This window comes from Rhamphochromis sp. 'chilingali', assembly GCF_963969265.1.
Source record: "Rhamphochromis sp. 'chilingali' genome assembly, chromosome: 19".
NCBI classification, from domain to species: domain Eukaryota; kingdom Metazoa; phylum Chordata; class Actinopteri; order Cichliformes; family Cichlidae; genus Rhamphochromis; species Rhamphochromis sp. 'chilingali'.
In genome coordinates, this window is record NC_137946.1 from 4,293,139 (window position 1) to 4,311,861 (window position 18,723).

Sequence of the window (18,723 nt, forward strand, 5' to 3'; positions counted from 1 at the left end):
TTAACATAGTAGATACAAGTCTACAGATCTGCATCAGATGCAGTGAAAGGTTTCTTTTTAAAGTGTCCTTAACATTCCTTATTCTACCCGTCTCAGGCTGCAGGAGGGGAAAAAAGTAAGATAGACTTGAAGATTGTAGTAAATGTACAGAAGCTTTGTGCAATCTTTCTGTATCCTCATACACTTTGTCTTAACTGATTAGTGTGTGCTAATTCACACTAATGAGACGAGTATCATAAAATATGAAATATTGATTAAATATGTATCCCACACACCTAAATACTACATCTCACTAGCTAATACTTTAACCTTTGTCATGTTTCTTTAATTTTACTACTTCAATTAAGCATGAAATATGAATATGCACCCAGCATATAATAGAAACTTTGTTTCCAAATTATAAACTACTTCTACTGTATATTCTTCTTGCTATATGCAAGTAAACAGACTGATTCTTATAGAGCGCTTTTCTTCATACAGCATGCTACATTCACTTCCTTCTATGCGTTTAAGTTCTTACTAACTAACATTTACACTGCAACGGATGCACTGGAGAGCATCTCATCCAAGGATACTTGGCATGCAGACTGGGGGAGCCAGGGATTGAACCACTAACCTTCTAATCAGTAGATGACCTGCTCTACCTCCCGAGCTACAGCCACCCTGTGTTTAAGTGGAATATGCTGTACTCCAAATGGCAGTAAAGTTCTTAAATATACCCAAGACTGGCAAACGAAAGTCAAACAAAAATTCTAGCCTTAATAGATGTATGATATCTCCCTTCATCAGGTGACACAGTGTCTTGTATGGAGTTAACTTTACTGGAGCTTTAGAGTATGCTACCGAGACAAGGGGCTGAAGTGGCTGCAAAAAACTATCAGTAAAAGTCTTTCAGGAGAAGCATCTGTGCAGTCATCTGTTCTTTTCCGACCCTGTTTTCCAAGCCTTTGGGCAAAAGGTTTGTTACACCTAACACATTTAAGTCAGTGTAATACAATTCATTTTTATTTATATGTCAACAAATCACTAGAGCAATCGCCTCAAAACAACATGTATTGAATATATTTATATTGTAATAGATAGAAAACCCAAACTATCAAAAGACCCCCTCTGAGCAAGTACTTGGCAACAGTGGCAATGAAAAACACCCCAATAACAGGAAGAAACCTCCAGCAGAACCTGGCTGGATGGACGGCTATCTGGGACAACAGGCTGGGGGTGATGGGAGAAAGACAGAATAAAAGACACTATAGAAGAGAGCCAGCGATTAAAATTCTGGTGCCGTATTGGAGAAGTTCAAGACCAAAGTGGAATGAATTCTGCATAACACTCCCAATTTCCTTAATTGGTAGATTAATTACAGTTAAAATGATTTGCCTCCCTCAATTGTTATACGTTTTTCAAAACTTAGCAATTCATCTTAGTTGAATGTTATAATTCTTTCATTTATTTGGAATTACAAAACTCAAAGGATATAAAAGAGTCGCCTGTGTAAGTGCAAAACAAGTGGAAGGCTGGCTCTACGAGACTTTGTGTGTTATAAGTTAACAAGTATCTCCTACTGGCTAGAGAGTCACCACCTGGTTGGACACAAAGAAAAAAGATTGGCAATCACACTCTCTTGGCACTATTGCAATGTTATCCTATTTGTCTCAAAACCTTCAGTGATGGATGGAGCCTGTATAACCAAGGTGTGTTTGCAGTCATCCTGCAGCTTCAAGAGAAAAACAGCTTGCCAAAGCCAGATTTCTATAGACATCGGAAGGTCAGACACTCAGTAAAGCCATAGCTTAATAATTTAGAAAAAGCAGTGAGACAGATAAATATGGATGGTCTCAAAAAGACTGAAAGAGAGCTGGGAAGAGAAAGGGGGCTAGATAATGTTAAGATATGACTAAAGTTAAAGTTGAACATTTTAAAAGTCTATTTAAAAGTGAAGTTGAATAGAATCACCTATATGTGATAAATAAATAAATCAGAGGCAAATCTGTTTCATTGCTGCATCACATGTGCCAAATGTGAGGACTTTTGACTGGGAATATTTTCCTTGTTTTCAAAGATTTTAAAAGCCAAATAAGACTGAATCCTCTTCTGATCATCACCTCCTGCCTTATGGCCTCCTCTGTGCAAAAAACCTTATGCTTTTCTTCTGGGGAAAAAAGGATGTTCCAATTTTTAACATCAGGATAGCAACAGTGAGAAAACAGACTGGAGGACTTTGAACAGATTTAGCATCTTTAATATAAAGAGAACAAAACTTCACTGCCTTTAATGCAGCTTGAGGATTTGAGTTGATAGGGAGGGGTGTGGGGGGCAGTGATGTGGGGACTTTGTTAAACAATTGTTCATAGACTGTCCAGTTAAAAACTGAAACATTAATTTCAACTGAAAGGTTCTATATTTTTCATTATATATGCTTCATAATAAAGGTATTTGAAGCAAGAAGACTGGCACTGAGATAACTTGGTTTACTGATGATGATGTAGGCTGACATCAATTGCTTATTGTGATTTTTATTATGTAGTTAAATGTCATGGCCAAAGCATCAGACATACAGAGGCTTACATTGTTTCCTTTTTAGATTGGGACAGTTGCTAAATGGTTGATACATTTGGCTGACCCCAGGGGCGGTCTTTCCTACACGTCCCTCTGTCCTGCCTTCTGAAACAAGCATTGTGCTAGTTTCTTTTTATATACTAAAACAAAGGAAAAAATTGAGTGATAGAATGTTTTTTCTTGTAGATCTTCAGAATTGAATTTATGGACATATAATGATAATTATGCATTAGAAATTGCAGCTTAAACTAGGTAGAGAGAGAGAGACCAATAAAGAAATACAAGGAAGTGGTTATAAATTACAGTGTTCTCATGGATGATCTCTAAATCTTTTTCCCATGAGAATATTTCCATGCATGCATTTGTCCACTTTCTTCTACTTATCAGGGTAACCGTGGGGCTGGAGCCTATCTAAGCTGAGACAAGGCAAGAGGCAAAGCACACCCTGAACCCAGTCTGTCACAGAGCTAACACATAGAGACAGACAACAATTCATGCCTAAAGCCAATTTAGAAAAATGATGTAATCTAACAAGTATGTCTTTGACTGTGGGAGGAAGCCAGAGTATCGAGAGAGAACACATCATTCACAGGAAACTTCATACAAAAAGGCCTCATTGAGCTGGTGGAACTGAATCAAGGACCTTCTTGTTGTGAGGGTACAGTGCTGACCTCCGAAGCCCCGAGATATCATGGGTCAAAGTTTTGTAGAATGTTTCCGGTACACATGGGAATCTGTAGGATGGAGATATGGATGAAAGATCAATAAGCAAACTGAAAGATCATTTAACAAACCACAAATAATAATTAGTTTATTATCTCTCTCTTTCTCTCCCTCTATGTATATCCTATATATAGGATAATATAAGAGTGTCAAGTTAGCCCCTTATTCCATTTTATTTAACTTAAGGTAACTTGAGTTAAAAAAAAAGAAAGAAAATTATACATTTTTTTAAAATTCATTCCTTTTTTATTATTTAAAATGCTTCCATAGACTCTCGTCGTCTTCTATGTAGGCAACAGAGAGAACTGAACTGAAGTTGTCCTGGCAAACCTGGCAGGCTCGCATTGAGTGATATAATGTCTGGTGATAGTAGAAACAAACAGAGGTTTTGTTCAGTGTCCACGTACCATAGAAATGATAGAAAGTTGGGGTAAAAGAGGATCTGTACAGAAATAACAGTAGAAAAAAGATCAACATGTTTTTTTTTCTCCAAGATTTTCCATTGAAGGCTCTATTCTTGTATTTAATGGACAGATATGAGCGTAGTATTGATTTTACACCTGCAGCGGTAACAAGGGATCTTGCAGTACCAAAAGCGACCTCATACCAAGTTGAAAATGTGGACCCAAGGCCAGTCCTCTAATCTTATCAAAGTTAATGCCAATCATCATGACTGGAGCTGTGATAGACTGCCATGTGGTGATTGTATGAAACTGATAAAAGAGACAAGAAGTAGGAATAGATTGAGTTAACAAGATAGGATTAGAGGAACAGCTGGACCTGTCATTATTACAACGAATCAAAGTCCTGCTGGCTGCTGCTTTTGCTGTCTTCAAAACATTCCTTTTTTATATGTTCATTGCATTGTTGTGGGTGTAGTTTAGGCTCTTTTTACTATGTGCCCATAAGATGATTTAACATTCATTTGAATCTCAATGGTGAGCTGTAGACAACATGTTGTTGTGGTCAGTGACGCTGTTAAAAATAGTGCTGTCTTCGTGCTGTTGTTAACCACGAGTCAATGCATTTATAACGTAGTTCAATAACTACATTTTCACTGCACACTGAGAACAATCTGTATTTAAAGCCTGCTTCTTTTAAAGTTGCAGTAGTTTTTAGTAACTTTATCACACAAGTACAAAGAGCAAGTGAGAAGCAATGCGGGGGAAAGAATGCAGAGAATCTCTGTATTGATTTGGAGGCACCATTCGTTATAAGGCGGACAAATGGAAACATTTCAGAAAAATGTGTCTACTTATGCCCTCACAGCATAAATGATCCATGTCAGTCCCACTCTAAAAGGTCAAGGGTTCAAAGGTTTCCTTTGTTTGCTGTGTTATTTAGCTCTTGTTGTTATGTTAGCTTGCACAGGTGTAGTACTTGTTTCTGGCTGAAACTGTTTGAAATGCTTAATTGCAGCTTTCTGGAATGTCTCCTGAAATGTATGGCTTTTATGAGGAAACCCACAGTGACTACTGTGTGTGATAAGGACATAACTGCTACTGAAAACAGTTAGTGAAGTGTGGATAGAAAACATGGCCAGAGAGAGCACAGTTTTCTTTTAAATGCTACCAAAATCCTCTAGTGACTCTTCATTTGAGTGTGTAGTAATGCTTCAAGGTATGTTGGAATAAATCAGGAATACAAATGACTCCGGCTTCTCTATGACCGCAGTAAAATCTTCCTCTTGTCACCTGTTGAGATTTTTATGGCAGCAATATAAATGAACTACTGGCCTTAGGCAAGTAAATCTACCGCCACAGATCTCTTTAATTTTTAGAATATGTATATTCTCAAATAAAAAAAAATGGGGCCAAGTAAAATCTCGATCTCTGATGATGGTTGAAGGTGGGTTCTATACTAACAATGAACTCAGATCCAAGCAGTTCATTTCAATAACACGAGATCCTCGAAAATAAGCACCTGAGTGAGATTTACTTAATGAGAGATAGCTGAAGGACCTTCTTTCTGTGCAGCAACAGTGCTAACCACCAACAATAGAAAAATGAAATATCGCGATAGAATGTGGGTAAAACGCGCATGCGCAGTGCCTTTGTTTTCATACGCACACGTCGGAAAAAGCATGGCGGCGACGGAGAAAGAGGAGGGCGAAAGCAAACCGTTGAATGAAATGGATGAACCAGAATTGGTTTGTAAAAATGTTGCAGCTTCAGTGGTGGAACTGGTTTAGCTTTCGTCCGTCAAATACACAACAAAGCACTATTTTTGGTAGAGCATGCTAGCGGGCCGTCGTTATTACCGTGTTGTTTGGAAAATATGGCACACTTAAAATCAATCCTTTGATTTTTCTGAAAGTTGACAGTGCCCCTTATAATCCCGTGTGCCTTATGTATGAATTCTGTTTGTGACCTCGAAACGATTTTATGTGCACGGCGCTCAAAAATCTGTCAAATGTTTCAGTACGACTTTGCTAAGCTACGAAGCCGCACCGCTTGATGGATTGTCGGAGCGTTACGGCTATCGTAGGCAGGAGCCTCGCGGAGTGATACGTACTGTGCTTCAACATAATATTACCGTATTGTGTGTTTATAACCTCTTTTTAAGTTTTGTGGATATTATACATGGTTATGCTGAGGATATGTCGGCCAATTTCCACTGGAAATGCCTTTTGGTTAAACTGTCAGCAAGGAATTTGCATTTGCACTGTTACACTTTTATATAACTTTAATGCACATAAAAACAGCTACTTGTTTAAGTGAAAATACATTGATGTTTTTTTTTTTTCCACTAATAAAGTTGTGGAGTTGTAAAGTATTTTGTCTAGTGTCAATTATATCGTCAGTTATATCGTTATCGCAAATTTTCAAATGTATATCGTGATAAATATTTTTGGTCATATCGTCCTGCTCTACTGCCCACTAATATTTGGTTAAATGTTGCTAAGCAGATTACACCTGGACCATATGTTTTTGGTAGTACTCAACAAGATTCTAGCATTATTCCATCTGGATTTTAGACTCTTCTTGGCTGATTTGATATTAGTTAGTTAGTTAGTTAGTTAGTTAGTTAGTTTTCTGGCAGGAACTTGACTTCTAAGCATAGTTCACACATTTTCAGTAGGGTTCTGTTCAGGGCTTTGGGAAGCCCATTCCAGAGACTTAATGTTGGCCTACTTAACTATTCCAAAACCAGTTTCTTTGTGCTACTGGGATCATTGTCCTCTTGGAACAGCCAATGTCAAATTGAATCCAGTTGTTTATTAGAAGTGAAGTTGAGGACTTTGGAGGTTGTCCTCCTTCTTTGCTATTTCATCCACATGCAACTGTACAACTGGCAGCAAAACTATGGCGTTATTTTTGTGCCACTACTCTGAGCGCACGTAAAACAAATTTGCAGGTGCAAGTGTTGCATTTAGTGGAGAAATTAATTTTGAGCAAAGAAAAGCTGAATTTGAGTGAACAAAACTCATAGCTGCGTGCAAAAAATGTATTTCAGTGTTTGCTATTATCCACACACACACAATAGCAGCCCCTCTCGCTCAGTTTTTGCATTTGCGCTCGCTCGCAATGTGTTGCTCGCGCTCTCAACATTTCTGCCTGTGCACGTTCAACTCTTTCTGTACACTGTTATATTTGTGCCACAAAACCAGCCAATCACAGACTTGGATGCAAAAAACTCTGATTGGATGATTTGGTCTCCAATCATCTCGAAATGATGAAATGCAATATCCCAGAATCCATTTCGTCCAAAGCTCAAACGAGGCAGTGGCGGAGGAACACAGAGTGGCAGAGTTTGAAATATTACTCTTTCTGGGTCACAAAATAAACTTTTAAGATATTTTCATGCGAGAATGGTGCTGTGTAAACTTCAAATACCTGCTCGATTTATCAAGACATCACATATTTGCAAAAGTGGTCTAACATTTTTTAAAAAATAAATTTCTGCTCAAAATGCAACACTTGCACCTGCAATTTTTTTTTTTACATGTGCTTAGAATAGTGGCACAAAAATAACGCCATACAAACACCAGAGCTGATTTACATGGCGTTTCCATGATTGGTATTTGCGACTCATGAATCTGGTAAAGTTGACTAACTCGTATGTCACTGGTGTTGGAAACTTAGCTAACATCAAGTTTGTTTTAATATAGCTTCATGAGTCAAACTTTTATAATTGGAAAGCATGTCCCAGCTATCTTCTTGAAATTTTTCCGCTGTGGCATTTTCAAGCATTTGATATTTTATTTTGAAATCAGTCACTACACATATATAATCTGTAAGGATTTGTAAGTGTTTGAAAAGCTTACTAACTTCTAAAATCTATATAGATAAAATCTGTTAATCCTGGTGCCAGTTTATATTGTAAGCTTATTGCAGATTGATTAACATACATAGGATGAGTGAGGGAAGGACTATGTTTTCAATATAACTTTGCTAGGAAGTTAAGAAGAAAGAAATAACCCATCTTTCTATTTCATATTAAAATCCTAAAAAATGTAAATTCATTAAAAGCAATGTCCAATAGAGTAACCTGGAATTTACCTGCTAACCGTGTTCTCCATTAACTACTGAAATATTGTTCCTCGTGGTTTTTGACATGTGATTTACCTTCACAGGTTACACCCGATTGCCACTTTGGGTTCTCCCTCAGACTATTTTTGCCTGAGAGGCAACCAGGCTGGAATTAAAAGATTTCACAGGAAAATTCCACTTCCTCTCTCACTCCATCACTGCTTCCCAGGCCATAAGAGAGCAAAACCTAATTAGACAATTCTGCCTTAAAATAATCAGAAGTACTTTTATACATGGTTTGCTGCTTAAATATGCAGGGGCTGGGTGTACTACTGCAAACCATGGCCCTGTGGAGGCATGGAGTTCCTCGTTACTGTTTCAGAAGACAATCTGCCAGAGCAGGGTTGCATGGTGATGACATCATCCATGCATCAAATGTAAAAGCCTGGCATAAAGATGGCTCTGATAAAAACATGCTTCAGCCACAGTAAGGCCTCTGTATGGCACCATTATTCTCTTTTGAATGAACAAAGTGTTCATCGTCTTCACTAGAAGTGTTCGTCTTCTAGTGTAGTCAGCCGGATGTCCTGTGCATGCTTTACACTTTAACCATGAGTCTGATTTGACATTTCTGCGCATGTAGTGAAAATTAAGGATTTTGTATCTGACAAACACAAGAAAAATCAGGGAAGTGGTTGGCACTGTGGTGAATGTGCCTGAGTATAACTCATTTAAATATACACTATATGTAGGATATAAATTGCAACAGAATAACCAGATAGTTTTTCTACATGACACCATTAAGCCTCATTGCCATGGCATAAATCACCTTACTCAACTTTCCTCTCTTTTGTTACAGTTTACCTTTTATTGTTGTGTTCCACAAGTGTAAAAACTATATATGTATGTCATGTTAGTCATACCTTACTGTATGGGGGTTGTTAAATTGCACTGACTCTGTAAATACTGCACATAATGAAGAAAATGTTGCATAGTACATCTTATATAATTCACTTTGGTTACTTTAGTTAACATGAAAGTAGACCGTGCACTATATAGGGACATAGAGTAGACAGAATTGTAATTGCATTAATCTTGCTTAATTAACCTAATTTCTGCTCTGCTTTAAAAGGTTTGGCAGCAGTTTAAAAACATCTAAATATTAATTTTTTAATGAGGATCTTTTGAAAATGACAGCTCACACTGAGTTTGATTTATCCCCAAATTGCTGCATTCATTATTAATTACCAGAAATTATTAAGAAGTTTGTAACTCACTTTAATTGGCAGGACAAATCTACATTTTGTACATATTTGTAAAAATTACCAAAATATTTAGCACCATGACCTGTTAATAATAATTCTACACATGACAGAGTGCCAAAGATTGCACAAAAAGCATCATGCCACAAACTTTGATATTCCTCAAAGAAAAACAAATGTTGCAAATGTTCTGGACTTTTTTTCCCCGTGCAAGTTACCAGCATTAAAGCTGAGTTTTAAATTAATTCCCCTTCTCCTGAATCCAGACTGGAGCCTATGCCAGCTGTGATAGGGCGAGAGGCAGGCTGGATAGGATGCCAGTCTGTAACAGGGCTAACACTGAGAGATAGCCATTTTACGGGCAACGCCATGCATGTCTTTGGACTGTGGGAGAACGCCAGAGTACCCAGAGAGAACACACACAGACAAGAAGAGGACATAAACAGAAGTCTACAAACAAACACCCCAGACTAGGTTTGAACCCAGGACCTTCTCATTATGAGGTGACAGGGCTAAACACCATACCACTGTGCTAAGGCTGAAGTGCAATGAGATCATGAGGAATTGTATCAGAGATTGAGCTATTTGAAATGTCTTTCAAAAGGGTGAAATACACAAAGAGAGCTTGGATTGGACAATGCTACTGCAACTTATTTTATTTGAGTGAAACATTTATGTAAATGACAGGCAGAGAGTTGCAAGAGCTAAGAGGTGTAATGCAAGAAGTAGAGGTATTTGAGTTTAAAGCTATATAGTAGATGAGATTAAATAGCAGCACAAGTGAAATGGAAGAGTTACAATTGAGACCTGCTCATCTGTACCACTGACAATGGTACTAACATAAAGACCGAAGGTGGAGCTGGAGGCAGCAGAGCTGAAGATGCTAAGATTGGGATTGAGCGGGGTTGACAGGATTAGAAATGAGTACATGAGAAGAAGAGTTCAAGCTGGGCGATCTGATAACAAAGTTAGTGCAAGGTGGAGCTGGTGTGCAGAAGAGAAGTAGTGGATATATTGGACAAAGGATGTTGAATATGGAGAGACCAGGCAGGAGGAACAGAGAAAGGCCACAGAGAAGATTCATGGATGTAGTGAAGGTGTCATGACGCGCTGTGAGGCCGGCAGGATAGGACCCAAAATGCAGGACTGAGACAGAATTAAACTTGAAGGCAGCTTTATTGGTGGGTTTACAGATAACAAGACTAAAACTGAGAAGACACTAGGCTGGCAGAACACACAGCATTGAGAGAGATCATGACAAGGAACAGAAGGAAATGCAGACAATAAATACACACAGTGAATCAGGGCAAAGAGGAAACACTTGGGGGATACAGCTGGACATAATCTAACTGACGAGACAGGGGAAGCAAAACTGAACATGATGCACACAGGACATGTGACTATCAGAATAAAACAGGAAGTAGGAAAAAGAGACGCAGACTCAGACACACAGCTTGACGTGGGAATACAATAGCAGACACATGGCAGACGGACATGACAAAGCTGAAAGAATGAGAGAGCCAGGAAGCTGAGACAACAGAGAGTGAGCTGGAGAGTTAGGGACAAGTAAGACAGAGAGGGAGACAGATGCAGAGAGGGAGCGAGAAGGGAACAGAAAAAGAGCGTCATTATAGACAACACACCGGGGATGAAGGGGAGGACACAGCAAGGAGAGACTAAGACAGAGCGGGCACAGAAGGGAACGAAATTAAACAAGAACTAGAAACATAACAAAACCCAAAGACTCTCCAAACTAAACTTTAGTATCTCAATAATCTGCAAGAAATGAACAAAAGACTAAGCAAACTTAAAACCCAGAAGATGGATATGAAGAGTGCTGATGTGCCAAATGAATGAATGATTGAATGAGTGAATACCTGCTTGGGATGATTTTGGAGAGTGTGTGAAAATGTCAGACAGACTAAAATTTGATCTATTTTACATTTTCAAAACTTGCTTAACAGTTTGTAAGCAAATGAAAATATTTCAGCTGTCAAAAAATGTGGAAACCGTACAAGTCAGTTTTTGTGAAGAAAGCGCATGTCTTTGTGACACTCTGCAATCAAATGAAAGGAGCACGTTCATAGTGCAGATCCAGTAGAAGGAGGTGACTCCCAACATCTGGGAGCTGGCTGAAAACTGGCAATTTAGTGGGAGCAACAATTTTAGCTGTGCCTGTAAGTGATAGACACAGCTATCGCACTTGTTGCTCTGCTTCCATGTTATTTTGCAGATTAACAGTGCTTTAGTATCTTTGTTTAGAAATGGCTCTAAACTAAAGTATAGAGAACGTCAGTGTCAGCACTATGTGATCCCTGCATATTTATATCTGAGTCGTTCAAAGGCTGATGTTGCTTTAACATTCATTCGGTGTTCCTCTTCTCTCTTCTCTTCATTCACCTCTCACCTTCTTTCCTTTCCTTCATTTTCCTTATGAAATTCAATCCAACCATCCTTCTCGCCTCCGTGTCCTCTTCCCGCTTCGCCTCTTGGCCAGGCCGGGCCAGTCTGCATGGCAAGTCCTCCCTGCGGATAGAGGATGTGCGTTCAGACGACCACGGCTGGTATGAGTGTAAGGTGCTGATGTTGGAGCAGCAGTATGACACCTTCCACAACGGCAGCTGGGTGCATCTAACTGTCAACGGTAAGAAGCATCTGACATCATGCATTATTCAGGCGGTTCAGTGTAAAGCCAGTGTGAAACAATAACTGAATAGACAGTACAAGTACAAAGTCATACCTTTGTTGTGTATGTGTGAAATATTATTACCTTCTTATATAGACTTTTTGACAGTCTTTGAAGGAATTGCGCTACACTTGTCGATGGAAATCCAAGATTTCAAATTGTTCTTGAGCTGAAGAAAGATGCACACTTAACACAAATTGATACAAATGACTGTCTCTTGACATTCACAAACTCAAACTCAAAGGCAGACAAAGTAACAAAAATGATTCTGCTTTTCTTTATGTCTCAGAAATAAAACAAACAGGTTTAACATAAAAATATGAAAACATTTCTAAAGAGATGCACACTTAATACAAAGACACGTAAAAGAAAATACCAAAGACAGGCAAAGCAAACTGGAACTAAGACTCACATAAAAAACGACTGAAAAAGGCACAATGCAGTCAAAACAACTATGACAAAAGTACAGAGGTACAATGAGACACAAATGGATGAAATGGAAAAACAAATTGAGCAGAAATAGAAACAAACTGAACAGATCAACCCTCAAAGATGCAAAATAATGAATGCAAATCGATAAGTCTTTTAGATTATTATTTCTTAGCCTGTGGATGCACTGAACACATAAAAGAGTGTTTGCATAACAGATGCTGAAATGCCTAATAATGTAGATTCTGTGAATAGGCTGCATGTGCTACATCAACACAAGTGTTAGATGTAAACCTAATAAAGTATTGTAGTACTGTAAACAGGCCACTTTGAAGATATCAATTTTAAATCTTTTATTTTAAAGGTACAGTCAGTCATTCTATTTGATTAGTTCATAGAAGAAAAGATCATATTGTCCTCAAAAATATACCAATAATAGGCATCGGTCGCTCTCAGGAGCTCAGTGAACTCCAGCATGATACTGTGGAAAGCATGATACTCAGAAAAGCAGGGCTATGCATTGATTTAAAAAAAAAAGAGGTATATAATATATAATTAGATATATTAAAAATAAATCAAATCACAACTGAAAGACAGGGTGAAGGTTAGGGCTGAACGATATATCGCATTTGCGATAATATCGCGACATGATCAAGTGCAATTTTCTAACCGCAAAGGCTGCGATTATACTCTGGACATGTCCAAATTCATGGGCTGCATCCTCCTGAGGCCGCATTTGTAGACCGATTACGTCACAGCGACGTGCCGAAGGCTGTCCAAATTACTACCATATCCCAGAATTCATAGCGCGGCCCAGCCAAACTCCAGTTTCCAGCAATGGCGGCCGCTACTAAGTTTTAAAATTACTCATACTAATCTTTCTGGGTCACAAAATAAACTTTTAACATATTTTCAGGCGAGAAAGTAGTTGTGTAAACATCAAATATCTGCTCGGTTTATCAAGATATCCCATATTTGCAAAAGTGCTTCGACGTTTTCAGAGGCGTCTGCTACCCACCAGCTCGACAGCTAGCCGGGAGCTCGAGGGTTACTGATGCGGCCGAGAACGGCACAACTCCCGGCACATCATTTTCAGATCACCGCGGAGTTTCGCTGCTCGGGTTAAACGTAATATATAAGTCACTTAGACAACCTAAAAATGTTATTGTTGGGCTTTTTTCAGTGTTTTGTTTGTTCGTGAGTAAATCGGTTTGGCTGAGATTAAAGTTATTAGATTAGATAAAATAAAACTTTATTAATCCCCCGGGTGGGTTCCTCCTTGGTTTTCACAGAGCTGACTAAACGTCAAACAGAAAACTTATTAAACAGAAGTATGAGACAGTCGAGAATTTACACCAGTGTCTGGTTATATTTTAGATAGCAAGAAGCAGACGGCCGAGTTTATTAAACTCCACCGAGACAGCGGTGACGCTAATCAGAACTAGACCGTCCAATTTCACGCCTTTAAACTTTAAAGGCGTGTTTGTGTGTGTGTTTATACAATTGCTATTATGTTTGCACTTTATGTGTAATGTTACTGACTGCAGAGATCAGTAAGATGTGTGTATTTTTTATTTATTAGTTTTATTTATTTAATATTATTTTTTAATTGAATGACTGTCTAGTAGTTCACAGATGTCGAAAAACTGAGTGTGGTAAAGCCACTGATTTTTTTTATGTATATTTCTGCAATCTGCACATTGTACTGACTTTCATTTTAATGTTTACACCAGGGTTCCTTGTCAGCACTTTATGCTCAGATGTTTGTAAGCTAAAAATAAACTATTGTGTATGTTCAAATATACTGTTGTGATTGAAGAAGTTAAATAAAAATGTCAGTCATCAATTCATGCATCACCTCATGTCATCATAACAGAGGTCTGTCTTCCAGGAAAGAACAGTTTAAAATTAATGTAATATAGTATTGGCCATACTATATGATGTATTGCTTGTCTTTGTTTAATAATACAGAAGACAAAGACCTTAAAAAATAATCGCATATCGCATCGCAATCGCAATATTGGGGCAAAAAATCGCAATTAGATTATTTTCCATAATCGTTCAGCCCTAGTGAAGGTGGTGTATTAGCAAAACAGCTGGTTAAACTTTGTAAATTTATTCAATCAAGTGATTTCTCAGCTTCTCAACTATTTTGAAAGTTCTGGCTGAGCCTGCAGTAGATCAACTTGCTTGTTTTATTAAAGCAGAGATTGTAGGAGCCGAAGCCATCTGTCCATTATCAGGGTTTTCTTTCCTCACGTGCTAATGGAATTAATGAAAACGTTCTGACATTGCACTTTAACTATTCTACATTAAACATGTTGGCCAAGATGACCAGTAAGAGAAAACCTATTTGTTACAATGATAATTCACAGAAGCTCCTTTTCTTTCTAATGCTAGCTCTGTTTCCACAGCATTGTTAATTTTGACACAAATTTTGATGTAGTTTTAATAGTGTTTTTGCTAACATGTTATTTAGGTGCAATCATAATTTAATAATTTAATCATCTAAATTCTTTTAGTTTCAGTCTAGTCAACTAAATTGCACAAGCCTGTCACAGACAAAACTAAAGTTGATTCAGCTGAATAAAAATATAACGTCTTAGCTTGTCGTGTTTTTACTGATAGTTCCTGCACACGTTTCATAAAGCGTCTCATTTCCCTTGACATTAAATATATAATGTGTCCATATGTTTTCTCTTCTTCCCAAGCACCGATATTTTGTCATGTTTTTGTGAGAAATGGGGAGCATTGGCATTAGCTAAGAGTTGTGACCACAATTTGGCAATAATATAAAGAATAGTTGCAAACAGGTGAGAAACCTTATGACTGTGGTGTTTAAGATCATTATGGAAACACATTTTCACTTTGATTTTAACTGATGTCTCTTTTAATTTTTTATACTAGGCAAGCACCGCCTTGCTTGTCCTGATGGAACGCCACTGGGGTGGATGTGAAAAATGTGTGGGGAACGTTAGAGCATATGTGTTCAAATACCCAGGTTTAAAAAACACATGAATTCCCTGAGCTCCGATACTAGTTATTATCAAAATGCATTGTGCAAAATATTAAGCTAGCAAACTCTCATTTTTGTTTATGTCTGTTTCCATAATGATTAGTCCTTCCCCTTTTTAAGATGGATTTAGCAGTGCTTAGCCTAATGGTGGAGGGAAAAATAATCTAATAGCAGGGAAACGTAGGGCTGGCACTGAACACTTCAAAAGATAAACACTGCAGAAGGTTGCAGGGTTTTGCTAATTATAAGCAATTGAGTAAGCAACTTGATAATATTGCTGAATCAGATTTTCGGTCACATAGCCAGTAAATACATATGTCAAATGTACTGTGCAATAGACATTACATCTCAAATAATATGTAATGAACATTGTGGTGAGAATAAGGCACGGCGGGACCACAGATCATCATTCAGAGCCATCTTTATTGCCCTACTCACCACAACAACACCACACACACCTGAGTCCCCGTGTTTTAACCCAGCGGGCGTGATTACGGGCAGACCACGCCCCACCACAAACATTTTTACAAATGAAGATTTTAGGGTAAAAAAAATTGATTGCACAGCACTTTCTATATCTGTGTCTCTGCTGCCTGTAGTAGCCATAGAGCATCACTAAAATACAGTTCTGCTATAATTCATAGTCTAACAAATCAGTCAGAATTTGCAGAGCTGATATGATTCTTTAGACTACTAGTTTCACCTAGGCAACAGTCCAGAAACCATACATATCCTTCTGTGTCACAAAGATGTAATAGAAAAAAGTTCTCACATTTGAGAAACAGGAGATGTTCTGTTTTCTACTTGTCTAAAGTGATTTGATTTCAGCCATTTGAAAGAGTTAAAACATAAAGCTGTACTGGGATTGTTAATGTTAATGTTGTGGTTCAACTGACAGTATTTGTGGTTTCTGATTGGTTACACTGTGGCTCTTTTGTAAGAACTTGACTTGAAAAAGTTGTGCAGAGCACTGCGTCCCCTCTTGTACATGCAGTGTCACAGATTTGCTGCACTTCTAGAAAAGAATACCAGACAAACTCCTGCGCACAAACCAAGCTGAGTGTTAACACTCACAGGGCTTCACAGATGAGAATATTCTTGCCTTCATGTGGCAGTTCTAGCACTCGTCAACTCACTTAATCAGACAGCATATGAAGATGCTTGTTGCTGTGGTAACAGACAGATCATATACGGTCCTGCAGCCCCTGTCCCCCACCCCCCAAGTTCAGTCTCATCAGCGTTGCGTTTGTTTTGTCTTGGTTCTTCATCCTCTTTCCCAGCAGTGTTTAGAAGCCTCAGGCTCCTAACTTAGCCTCCTTTCTCTCTGCCTGTTACTCCTTCACTGTCTGTTAACATCCTGTCACTGTACCAAGCATGAACCACACGGCTCCGATCATCGCTGTAGTCAGACAGTCAGTGGTGTACAGGGGACAGCTGACAAGCATGCCAGTTTTCCAGAATATATTGCTAAAACTAAGCTTCACAAAACGGATGTGCTGAAGTTGACTTTGTTACATTTTCTTAGACAGAAAATTTATTAAAGTGGTCAAGCTGTTTGAAAATGAAGTGCTTTTAATGTGTTGAATATACTGCTGAATATGTTACAGTGTTTCCTTTGTTTTTCCACTAAGAAGAAAAAGATAAAGCAGTTTAGGTGTAGCCAGTATTTGTGGAGGTCGTTATGACAACAGTCTTATACAAAAAAAGCCAGGTTATTTTAAAAATAGTACCATGCTATGTGTTATTATGGTATGTGGCTAAAATACCCTGGAAGTTAGAAACACTGACAGAAGACTAATTTCTGCAAAAGTGAGTATACCGAACATTGGTATGTAAGCATGCAGTCACTAGAAGTTGGATGGTGCCTTCGGTGTTTAGACTTCCTAGGGAAGGATATAAGTAGGGAAGGGAATTGATAAGAATTTAGCGATTCTGATTCTATCAACATCAGTTATTGATTCTATTCTTTATGGATTGTTTTACTGATTCTCACTGGGTTCTCGTTGGCTCTGCTTTGAGAGTTACAACCATCACTAAGCAGCATATCAAAGAGATTACATTCATTAAATTATGCTGTGTAGGCAAATGTCTGTACATGTTGGAGGTATTTCCTCTCTTTGTTGTGATCAGTGTTGGGGTGGTTACTCAGAAAAAGTAATGAATTACAAATACGACACAGAACACTTTTCTTTAAAGTAATGCTGTACGTTGCTTAATTACTCAAAGGAGAAGGTCATTTGTTACACTGTTTGTTACATTACTTCCACATTTCTGTAATATGACCTGAAATGCATCATCTCATAATGTTAACGTATAGCAACACAAATCCCTCGCCTAATGAGGACACACATACAGGATCTGTCTCTCAGTAATTAGGTGTGAACACACGGCAAAGATAAAAACTAGCATAAAGGGACTTCAAAGCGATCGCCACAGTGATTCTACTTTAGAAACGTGATCACGTAGAAACATAGTCTGACTGCTCAGCAGTTTGTTACACGTTGAAGTTCAGGGTCTGGCTGTTGGGCTGCGGTCGGCATTCACTCAGCTTTAACATCACTCTGGGTTCTTAGCTAGCTTAGCATTAGCATGCTGTCTGTGCAGATGATTGCAAAGAGCAGAAGTTGTGTTAGCAACATAATGCAGTTTCTGTTCTGGCTGGAGTTTTCACTTTACCATTGCACTGTTGTCATTTTGTGCAATAAAAACAAATATTTAAAGTATTGTAAATATCCATGCTGTGGACTGTGCCACTATTTTCCTCCTCCAGCACATCCACTGAAATCAGCTGATAGTAGCACAAGTGCAAGTAGAACCAAGTAATTGAACTACCCGGAACAGGTTCTCTGCAGGAACTGGTCCTCGATTCCCATCAAATACAGTTTTTCTCTATATGCACTCTTGTAATAACTTAACTAACAATTATTGTTGTAGTGTTGATATCTTTAATTAGTTTAAATACCACTCAAAAGACTTTTTGCTTTGCCATTCAGAATAGCCTGATGTGATTAAAAATACAGCAACTGAATTATTATTCATATTTTTAATCTGTTAAGTTGCCGTGCTAGCCAATGTGTGAACACGAGCTAATAGCTTGAAAAATAAGACCTTCCTTTACTTTTGTGGTTGCCTTTTACAGTCATTGGACTGATGTACTATATAAAGGATGTGGAACAGCATTTCCATGCAAATCCAAAGGATCTGAAATTCATGCTCACTCCTGAGAGCTCTGCCTCAAAGCCACTGCAAAAACAGTAAACAATTGCTTTTTCATATAGGGCGAGATACTTTTAGCTTTTTTCCTTAGTAAATAGAGTTAATTACCATCACTTCTCCACCACCTTAAAATATGTTAGGTAAATACGCATAAAGAAAAATAAATAGGAAATGTGAAGATTGGCCCAAATAGTTTATTTGTTCAATGTAGCTGAGTGGTATACACTGACATAATTAGGGTCCATTTCTAATTCACATCAAAGAAGTAATATTAGTTTTATTAGTAATGATCTGAAACATTGCTTCATTTATATTTTTTCAGGAAAACCTTTTTTTTCTCCACCCATACCTTTCTTATCATCT

General features: G+C 38.1%; 1 protein-coding gene across 2 annotated transcripts in view; it reads left to right on the forward strand.

Moving 5' to 3' along the window:
- igsf9bb (immunoglobulin superfamily, member 9Bb) overlaps window positions 1-18,723 on the forward strand; it is a 154,860-nt gene that overhangs the window by 35,213 nt on the left and 100,924 nt on the right. For both annotated transcript variants that reach the window (XM_080866694.1, XM_080866695.1), the window contains exon 3: window positions 11,511-11,657. In XM_080866694.1, coding sequence (XP_080722820.1) covers window positions 11,511-11,657 — 147 coding nt within the window. The remainder of the gene's footprint in view (window positions 1-11,510; window positions 11,658-18,723) is intronic.